The 11,137-nt window shown below is 40.6% G+C and overlaps 1 protein-coding gene across 1 annotated transcript in view; it reads left to right on the plus strand.

The window, feature by feature from the left end:
* Positions 1-7,837: 7,837 nt before the first annotated feature.
* Positions 7,838-11,137, plus strand: part of LOC101854683 (alpha-amylase) — a 22,755-nt gene continuing 19,455 nt past the window's right edge. Inside the window, exons 1-2 of the mRNA XM_013082426.2 lie at positions 7,838-7,944; positions 8,401-8,537. Coding sequence (XP_012937880.2) covers positions 7,902-7,944; positions 8,401-8,537 — 180 coding nt within the window. The 5' untranslated portion in view covers positions 7,838-7,901. The remainder of the gene's footprint in view (positions 7,945-8,400; positions 8,538-11,137) is intronic.

Genomic DNA, 11,137 nt, shown 5'->3' on the forward strand with positions numbered 1-11,137 from the left:
GAGAGAGAGAGAGAGAGAGAGAGAGAGAGAGAGAGAGAGAACGAAGGAGGGAATATCACCAAGCATAATAAAATTAAAGTAGATCTAGTTCCGATCCCTCACTGGCTGAAGAACGTGACAGGGGTCTGTACTTTTTTAAGTTTAATTTTTACACAACAGGAGTATTGAGCTCACCGTTAGCTAATTTGGTACTCTTTAATGTTGATTTTTTGTTCAGATCTCTTTCTGGTTGTTCGCTGATTAAGAAAATGTGAATGTCCATCCGCCTGGCTTGGGGTCAATTGGGATGGATGTTTAATCAGTGGCTCAGCCTCTTATTGGGGAGGGGGGGGGGACTTCATCTTCAGATGTCAGATCTGGAGCAGACACTGACGACTGTGGTACCCCACTTCCTCTTCCGGTAGATCTATGTCTTCCTGATCAGTTCAGGTTTTCTCATTGTGTTATTTGTTGCAAAGTTTTCACGCCATATTATGTATGCTGTTCTTTGTCTTCCTCTGCTCTGCTTTCCTATTATATTTCTACACTGCGGCAGTTTTCTAGTCATGTTTGTTGCCAGAGAGTCTCTATTGTCTTTTTCAGATGGTTCTGATTATAGATCTTTCAGATCCTGCCATTGATGCCTGTACCAAGCCTTACAGTGTTGAATTGGGGGCATTAAACACATATGCCTATCATACCCCAAATAAATTTCATGATAGATTTATATATGTTTAAAAGTTTGGATCCAACAGCAGTCAAACTATTTCTATGTCAGTCATTTTTAAGGTTTACCGTGAGTTTAGGAATTCTTAACTTTACCAAAAATCACTGCAAAGGACAGCAGAATTTTTCACAGTATAAGGCCTACCCTTAATTTAGGAATAGGAAAGGAAAGCATGCCCGAATTACTATAAACGGATTTTACAGATTATCTTAAAACGCTGTCGTCCAGGACCATGATAATAGTAATATAATATGGAATGCCCATTGGGGGAATTGGGGCAGGACGGGGCGGTTTGTTAGCCAGATTGAGGACGCAAAGCGGCTATCGTGGCACAAGCCGATCGCACCCAACTCGTCACCTCAAGAACAAACACGTTTGTTATCAGGCTACGAGTCGGGCGATCGCTGCGGACCCGAACCGACCCGAGCCGACCCGACCCGACCCGAGCCGACCCGACCCGACCCGACCCGACCCCATCCGATCCCATCCGCAATGGGCACCCCTTTATAATATACGCACGCGAGGTAGTACTTTCAACTAATTTCACGTTAAACTGAATGAGTAGCTTACTTGCACTCTTACTCCTAATACTGAATTTTTCCATAATTAAGTCGGTTACTTCCCATTAAATGAACTGGCGTCCTTTGGGTAAAGGCTAAGCTATTCACCTTATACACCAAAGACATCAGTTTGGTTTGAGAAAAGAATAATATTAATATAATTTATCGAGTTTCTAAGCCTTTCTCCTGAGATATTGTATCCCACTCAGCCCAGGTTTGCTGTTCGCTCAGAAAGACAGGGTCGTTTAGTTTTAGTAAGAGTTTTACTGCACTTGCAACACAAATTATAGGTCATTTAATGCCGAAGATCAGAGGTGTTACTAGACGGTAACATGCAAAGAAAAGAAGAGGGAGAGATAAGGGCGACAGACGTTTGGCAGAAAAAAAGGGGCAAACCACAGCAGAACACCCACCAACCACTTGTGAAAGACAGTGTCGAAGCAGTACATTTCTTATTAATTAGCAAACTGAGTCGATGAAGGTGGAATACACTTACATTCAATCTGGATGTGACACCTCGTTACCAACAGTATTTCTTGATATACGGAGCAATTTCAAGGGTAGTCCCAAAGGGGTGAAATCGAATCATTCGGTCTCCTTTTGACCTTTTCGTCTGATTAATAAGATGTTACAAGCTCAACATCCCTGAACTACGGTAGGGTTATTCCAGGGTCAGAACCACTGGACTTTATACGGGGTGCCCCTTACGGATGGGGTCGACCGATCGGACCTATGGGCGATAACATAGAGAACGCCGAAACTTAGGCGTCTGAAGATCGACGCGGGCAGGCGCCAGTAGGTGTCAGTGAGTCAGTCTCCAAAATTGGCGTTCTCTATGTTTTCGCCCTATTCGCCCGACTCGGTCGCCTCAAAATTAAACCTTTTTGTTTTCAGTTTCAGGCGACCGAGTCGGGTGATCGGCCCTATCCGGCCTTAGTGGGCACCCCATTTACGCACGCCAATCTCCTATAGCGCCCTATGGTGCGGTCAAAATTCGTGGTGCAACTTATCCTCAAATATCTTTTTAACGAAATCACCCATACTTTGCACATCAGTTTGTACCAATTTGTCTTAACTTAATCAAATTTTTCCACAACGGCTGAGTCTCTATTAAAAAACTGTTCTTCTTAAATGTATATAAAATGCTATAAATCTCCATCACACGGAAAATGGGATTGTACCCAGCACTTCCCGCTTCTCGCACACATTTTGCATACGCATAATATGGCCTACGTCTCCGCGCCAATGGCACTTTTTATTGTCAAAAACTTCTTACAAGAGGAAATTAATTTTATAGTGAACACATTTTTTGCTCTAACGGTTCCCTAAACATACGTTCAATAAGCATACTGTTTCGATTTTAAAAAAAGATGACGAACTTGCTTTTAATAGCGATTTTGCCCAAGCTGTAAACTTTATAAAATCAGGAGAAGCCATCAACTGGGATTTTTTTTATTAGCATTTATAAAAAAGGGGTGGGGGTGGGGGTGGGGGCTACACCCCCAAAGTCCCGATTTGGCTAAAAATTTATGGAATTTGAGTTGTAGGCATTTTTGGCTTCCTCAGCATCTCCTACAACCATTTCATCGTATAAGAACCCACCAAACAGTATTTTTCCCATACCGGGCATGTTTGTCACCACCATTTCCTCATAAAGTCAATATTGTATTTTTCTTTATCGGCCGTTTTCTCAAAACGCGACTTTTCTCTATACTTTTTTGAATAACGCCACCATTTTTCATCCAATCTTCATGGAAGTTTCACAAAATGAAGAGAAGATGTAATGCTAAAAGTTTGTCTGTCGAATTTTTGGTATACGGAATAGATTTTTGTTTGTGGTGTCTAGAGTGCGGTATTCATTACGTAAGACATGTCCACAAATCCAATATGGCCGCCGTATCCATGGAAACGAAACTTTTTTCTCAAATTTGATTGCAGATTTTAAGACTCCTTACTATGCTTGTTATATGTGTGAAATTTGGTCAACGTTGGTCCTGTAATAAGTGAGATAGCCTTCAGGTGTACACCCCCCCCCCTTTAAAGGAATTTTCTAGAATACAGTGTGCAGGAGTTTGAAAAAATATTCACCTCTTAGATCAAATTGATATCAGTCATTGTGCAAAAGTTGAAGAATCTATGTTCGATATACAATAAGTTGCGCCATGCATTTTTGACCACACTCTAGTTTTATAGGTGAAGAGTTTTGAAAACTTCTAAGCAATCCAAGTCTACGAAATGGGTCGCTGGCGAGTGCTCTAGTGGGATTTGCTCTTTCTTTCTTATCAAATATTATGTCGTCCTTATCTCTCCTCCTTCTGCCTTGTGTATGTTGCTCTCAAGTAATACCTTAATCTTCGAACCTTAGAGCTGACCTCTGTGTGTTGCAAGAGCCGTAAAATTCTTATTAAACAAGTTTTAAACCGCCTCTTTGAGTATTAGACCAGAGTGTCATCCGTACTGCTGTCCTGCATTGTACCAGTAAAGTTACCAATGTCTGATTAAAGTAGCTATAAACGAGACAATAGTACATGACGACATTGTCTTGGTATTTGACGTCATTATAATAATACATGTATAAGGACACTGCCCTAAATACAATGTCCAGTAATGCTATATCCGGAGCCACGTCGGTTGCTGTGGATTCGCTCAGTCAGTTTCAGGAAGGGATTATAAATCGAGCACGCAATTCTGTATAATTGTAGCGTGCTTTCGCTGGCTATGAACAGCCACTGTATGAAAGCAACATGTTTCTAGCTTTTTTCGTTGGTTACCAAGCAAACATTTATTTTACCCGCGCACAAGGCTGTACTTTAGATCACTTTCGTGTTATTGCAATTCTCAAAGGTTTTGGGTTTTTTAAAGGAATTTGGTTATCTGCAGCAGATTGGAAAGTTTAACTTGGGACTGGGCAGAGATTAAACAGCTAGTAATTCCGGTAAAATATTTATTTGAGAATTGGTTTTTTCAACGGTGTACAGGGTTGGGAGGGGTAGGGGGTAGGGGTGTTTGAGTTTCCGTTTTGTTTTACTTTTTTGTCGTCCCCATTTGTGTCTAGGGAAAGCAAAAAGCACAATCTTTCGTTTAAGTCAAAGACGAGCGATATAGAAGCATAGAACAATTATCCTCAATACTTTTGGGAAAAAAAGGGTAATTAGTCCGGAGGGGGGGGGGGGGAGTATGCGTTGGGTATTTACATGCAATTGTAAAAAATGAGCCCAATAAGGGTATGGGAGACATTATTGGTGCATGTTGTAACTTTTTGTTTTTCGTATTATACAACACTCATGCACTATTTTGTAAATAATATGTTGCGCGTTATATTTATATTTAAAGCTTGGTGTATAAGACATTATTTTTTTACCTAATGAATGTTGTTTTGTAAATCTGCAGTAGAATAGACGATTCGGGAAAATGTGATTCCTAGTTCAGGTGTTTCACTTTCCTGTTCTTTTTTGTTCTTTGGGGGGTGGGGGTGGGGGTCGGAATTTTTTTTAAGGGAGGGGGTGTTTTTGTTTGCTTGTTGTTGTTGTTTTTTTCAGTTATCGACTGAGCCCATTTGTCAGAACTACGTCCATCATCATTCTTAATGGAATTGCGAACAGGATGAATGACAAAGACAAAAAAGATTTAGATATATTATAATATGATGCAAAGGGCTGATAGGGAAAGTGAGGAGGAAAGGTCAAAAATGAAATACATGTTCACCGGATACAATGACGAGCGAAATCCATTAACTCATGACTCAAACAGATACAATGCATAGGCCTACAGATAAAGAGAATGGGTGCGAAAAATATAGGGACGGAGAGAGAGAGAAAGAGAGAGAGAGAGAGAGTGAGAGAGAGAGAGAGAGAGAGAGAGAGAGAGAGAGAGAGAGAGAGAGAGAGATGTAGAATGAGAGGCTACGTTTAATCAACAAAACCAACACTTTGTTATTAAGTTTGAATTTCGAAATAGATACATAATATTGCTGTTCCTGTTAAAATAATTCCTTTTTCGCTCTTGCATTATCAACTACAGGCAGAACAATAGGAAGACGGCTCTCGTGACCTAGAGGTTAAGGTGTTCACCTCTCTTTCAAAGGTCCGGGTTCGAATCCGGGTAGCGACGTAACATTTTCTTCTCTAAAATTGCCTCCTTTCACCTCCTTTCCTGCTTTCTTACAATGTTTTGTCGTCTGCTTTCGTCTCCACTTTCTGCCCCTGCCCCCTCCACCTCCTTTCCCCCCCTCCTCTGGGCTCCTGATTCTTTCTGCAGCCTTTCTTCAGCTTCTCCTTGGCTCCTTCTTACTGCTGTCTTTCTGCCATACCCCTAGTCTTCTGGCAGGAAAGATCTACACCTTGCCTTCTCGGACAAGGGCGAAAAATCTCGGAGGTCGCGTGTGCAAGGTGTGCACGTTAAAGATCCCTTCGTGATCTAAAATCGATAAGAGTAGGCTTCGTCCGCCACCCGGGCAAAATTCAAATTTTTCTACCAACTGAAAATGTGTCCAGCGCGCTCATGACCTTATTCAGTTGCAAGCGCCGTAAAACAGTAACAAAAACAAAAAGATCATTATGAAACTGCCCGTGTGCCTTTAACACAACTGAAAGCTTAGGGCCTAGACCACAATGAATCAGGTATTGCTTTCAATTGCATCAAAGCCACGACTACTTGACAGCAATCTTAGGAATATATCCAATATAAATAAATAAAAATTATACTAAATAAATTCCTTTCCATTGATCAATAGGGAAATGTATCTATTTCTAACGTAGTTTTATTTTTGTTTTTGCCCCCATAGACACAATTTCGATCATGTACGAGGCGTGTTTCGACCATGCTTTTCAGGGCTAACCCGGGCTGAGAGGGATACAACATCCAGCAGAAGGACTGAGATACTCGATAAAAGTATCTGCATTCGAGAATCGAGCTCAGGTCTCTTGCGCGTGAGGGCAAAGTGCTTAACCACTTCACAACAGACGCCGTCAATGTGTTTTACAATGGCGTATATAAGTACACAAATACATTGATACCTAAGCGCATAAATAATACACAATAATTATCACACAAAGCTGGTCGCCACAGTGCAGAGCCCTGTTTTTGAGCTAGGGTATTGTGTTTTTGTCAAGGACACACCCAAGTGACCATCCACAAAACGCTATGTCACCGATACATGCTTGGCATTATTGTTAGCCTGAGCCGGCCTGAGCTTGCTGCCAACGCAACCCTTTAGGCCTCTAACAACTGCTTGGCGCATTCCTTTTGGCTTTTTACCCGTGGAGCTTTGAACCTAAGCTGAACAGTAGGCACTCACGATTTTTTTCGGAAGTGGAACAGGAAAGCAGTCGCTCAATTCTGGTGTATTTATAACAATACAAAGCAACCGAAGCCTACTGCAATATTATGTGTTTTAGAACATCTTAATCCGAAAGTCATAAAATTAAATGTTCGGCTTTGTCGTGTTCCCATGAATATTGAATGCGACCTTCGCATACATATGGAGAAACGCAGGGTCAGCGCCATAAGAATCATAGATAACAATAATAGCAGACAGCTCAACATTTGAACCACAAAGGTTTTGTAACACATTAAAATAGTAACGCGTCCTGTCTTTGTGGTTTTGTCCCACTTGAGAATGTGCAAACAACATCTAGTGCTTTGGTAGTTGAGATAAAGTTATGTTGAAATCTTTCCGTTGTTCACATTTCAAAGACCGTGCTGTTTAAACACAAAGTTTTTGTCTTTTTGCAACAAGTACAGGAAAAAACTACAAACATACGGTTCTTTTTTACCACATTTGACGAAGGGATCTTCGTATAATCATGCTCAAGCTGTTCTTGTATCTACTGTGGGCAGGGTTTACAAATTACCCACCTTCTATCAGCAAGAAAACAACTTTTAACTTTCAAAGTACTTATTAAGTTGTTAATGAACTTTTGAAACTTTACTAACCAAGGTAGTGGGCATGACATATAATAATACAAGTACAATGTGTATTAAATAGACCAACAGCTGATCTCACGCAGGGTATTTTCCAGTCTCAAGGAATCTTTTATTTTTTTGTGGCCAGGTTCTGCTGTACAAGAAAATACCCAAGGACTTTAAGATGACAAGTAAAAGCAATGTTTTAAGTCTCTAATCTAAGGGCACGTTCTTTTTAAAGTTTAGAACGATTGCGCAAACTGTGCTTGGAGGCTCTACAAATCTTGTTTTTCCAAGTTTTCCGGTGTAGATTAGAAATACCTTGTACAACCAAATGCCGTTGTTTGGCAATAGTTGTTTTTTTCCGGGTTGGTGTTGAGAATTGGGGAGGGGGAGAAAAATAGGGGGGGGTGTGCTGTGCTTCTAAGCGCCCTGCCAATAATCAGGACAACCTCTTTGTCAGGACAAAATGAATTTTCTTATCTAAGTCAAGTGGTAGCCTGAAGGATTGTACGTAAAAGAGAACAAGTAAAAAAGTCAAGAAGTGTGTGACCTTGTGAAGACTTAAACGTCGGTACTTTAGTTGATGTGCAGGGTTTTGGGCTCGCGGGGATAGAAAAGGTGGGGGGGGGGGGGGGAGAGAAGGACAACGAAACTACAGTCGAGTATTATAAAAGGGTGGTACAGCAATTGGATGCGTGTTTTGTATACCTGAGGGTCCTACAGCTGCCATGATGAGGCTGTTAATTGCTGTTGCTTTCTTGTTTGCAACAGGTATGTCATAATTCCTAATCCATGATTTTGTTAAGGGCATTGACAATCCTTACACTAAGATTTGGAGATACACCAAACACTATGTATACTGATAATTTCGAATATTTAGAAAAAAAATAACACAAACTCGAAACCTAAGGAACTAACGAACACTAAAACTTTCGCGATTATCTGAAGCCACCGTGTGTGTGTGTGTGTGTGTGTGTGTGTGTGTGTGTGTGTGTGTGTGTGTATTTTAGCAAAAGAACAGGTTATTCTATAGGAAAGTGCAATTCTCCGGGCAGACGTTAAAACAGCTCTTGCCTGATGTCATCTTACAAATAGGGGTTTGAAATTGGGTGTCTTGTAGGGTATTCAATCGTGAAAAACTGATAAATACTTATTTTGCTCCCCCAACCCAACACTAACCCTCTGTCCCCTCTCCCACCCCCACCCCACCCCTAACAACCCCTACAGGCCAGGCGGTTCAGCCTTACCACGACCCCCAATGTGGAGGCCGTACAGTAATCGTTCACTTGTTTGAGTGGAAATGGACGGACGTGGCAGCTGAGTGTGAGCGTTACCTAGGGCCCAAGGGATTCTGCGGAGTGCAGGTGAGGTTTAGACCTGTTGGGTTTGGGGGGTTTTGGTAAGTGTTTACGGCGCTTGCAACTGCATAAGGTCATATGAGTGCGTGGGACACATTAAACTTTATCAGTTGGTAGGAAATTTTGAATTTTGCCCGGGTGGCGGCCAAAGCTTACTCGTATCGATTTTAGACCTCCAAGGGATCTTTAACGTGCGCGACTTGCACACGGGCCCTCCGAGATTTTTCACCCTTGTCCGAGAAGGCTAGGTGTAGATCTTTCCTACCAGAAGATTAGGGGTGTGGCTGAAAGATAGCAGTAAGAGGGAGCCAAGGAGTGCTGCAGTAGAAAGGCTGCAGAAAAAAGAGTAAGGGGAAAGGTTAGGGGTGTGGGGGGGGGGGGGGCAGAAAGAGGAAACGAAAGCAGACAACAGAACATTGCTAGAGAGCAGGAAAGGAGGGGAAAGGAGACAATTTTTTGGAACAAAATTTTTCAGTCGCTACCGGGATTCGAACCCGGGACCTTTGAATGAGAGGTCAGCACCTTAACCTCTAGGCCACGAGAGCCCCATACTGTTGGGGTTACTCACGTTGTTGGTGTTCCTTTCTAGTCCATCTAAGACTCTACTTTGCACGAGTGAACGACTTTTTGCAGCAGAAAGCTCTTTATTGATGTGCATGTCTATTTTAAATAATGCACTATTCATCTACCTCCTTGAATTCGACTCAACTCTGGTGTCAAGGCCGCTTTCTGTTTTCTGTCTCTGGAATGTATTAATTTTAGAATTGATATGTCTGTCACACTTTCTGATTGTTTGTTATATAATCTATGTGCCATCGAGATTCTATCAGAATGCTTGGTTTTGTTGTTAATACTATCAGTCTGTCAGTACCTTTTCAGTATAGCCTGATAATATTTTACATGGTGTCTACTGCGCAAGCATTCTAATATTTCACTCACTGCTGAAATACAGACGTGCGGTACAAGGTTTAATGTTATTCAACAGTGAAAAATTAGTTTATTAAGAAAGTCTATCCCACGCCAAGTTTCTGAAAAATTTGTTGACACCGAGCCATAATCTGTCGGAATCAGAACCTAAATCAAAATGTTTAACAATCTTACCTAGACAACTTATGAACTCATGTAAAGGTGAGCTGCAGAACACCACTGGGAATCGGGTTCGTCTGTTGCCAGTCTTTACAACAAATTTCAAAAAGAAAAATAAGGGAACGGTGGAGGTGGAAAGTGGTTTCACACTTCGGCTCGGATTCCTTCCAACGTTGTTAGTTTCAGCTTGAAACCTAACCCCCCCTCCCCCTTTTTTATTTTTAAAGTGATAGCGAGGAAAACTCTTACCAATAAGGCAAACAAATCCCAGAGGCTCATTGTTCAGTCCATCATGTCAAAGTTATTTAAATTGTTTTCAACAAGTTCAACAACATTTAAAGGCCAATGACATGGAAGAACCTTTTCAATCTGCTTATAAAAGGCACCACAGTACAGAAACCGCTCTTTTAAAGGTATCATCAGATGTTTTAAATGAAATCGATAATAAAAAAGTCTGTGTTGTGGTTCTACTTGATTTGTCAGTGGCGTTCGATACCATCGACCACGAAATTTTACTAGAGAGATTGGAAAAGTCATTTTTACCTATCAGGTACTGTTATAATGTGGTTTAAATCATATCTAGAAAATAGATTGATCTCAGTGAAAAGTGGCAAAGATGTGTCAGATAGGTTACTTCTAAAGTATGGAGTTCCTCAGGGTTCCGTCCTTGGTCCTGTCATCTTTACAATGTACACTCAAAGTCTGTCATCAATAATTTCTTTATATGCCCTCAATTACCATCTTTATGCAGACGATACACAGCTGTATGGATTCACTACAACTAACAATGTACACAATCTCATAGATAGAATCGCCAGATGTATCAATGATACAAGAAAATGGATGTTTAAGAACAAATTAAAATTAAATGAAAATAAGACCGAAATATTATTTCTTCGTAGCAGCGCATGCAATGAAATCGACAATATCAGAATAAACATCAATGGCCACGAAATATCAGCCCAAATTAAAATTTAAAAAATTAGGTGTAGTGCTAGATCAAGATATGTCAATGAAATCCCATGTATCCAACCTTTGTAAAAATCTATATCTCCAACTGAAGAAAATAGGGAGCATTAGAAAATATATTGTCAAGGATTGATTATTGCTATTCCTTACTGGCTGGTGTACCTGATGAACAGTTACAACAACTACAAAGAGTACAAAATATTGCTGCCAAAATAATTGCTAAGAAACTAAAGCATGTTCATGTGATTCCTATTTTTTAAAAACTACACTGGCTCCCGGTGAAAGAGTGTATCATATATAAAATCTGTTTAACTTGCTACAAGTGCTTACATGATTTATCACCTGACTATCTAAAATAGTTTTTAACGCCCTATGTACCTTCTAGAACGCTCAGATCATCAAGTGACAAAATAACCCTTGTTAAACCTAAAATAAATTACAAAACATATGACCAACGCTCTTTTTCATATTTTGCCCCACTTGTTTGGAATAGGCTTCCAAAAACTATCAGAGAAGCAGAAAATCTAGAAATTTTTAAGAAGAAACTAAAA

This window comes from Aplysia californica, unplaced genomic scaffold (genome assembly GCF_000002075.1).
Source record: "Aplysia californica isolate F4 #8 unplaced genomic scaffold, AplCal3.0 scaffold00008, whole genome shotgun sequence".
Classification (NCBI taxonomy): domain Eukaryota; kingdom Metazoa; phylum Mollusca; class Gastropoda; order Aplysiida; family Aplysiidae; genus Aplysia; species Aplysia californica.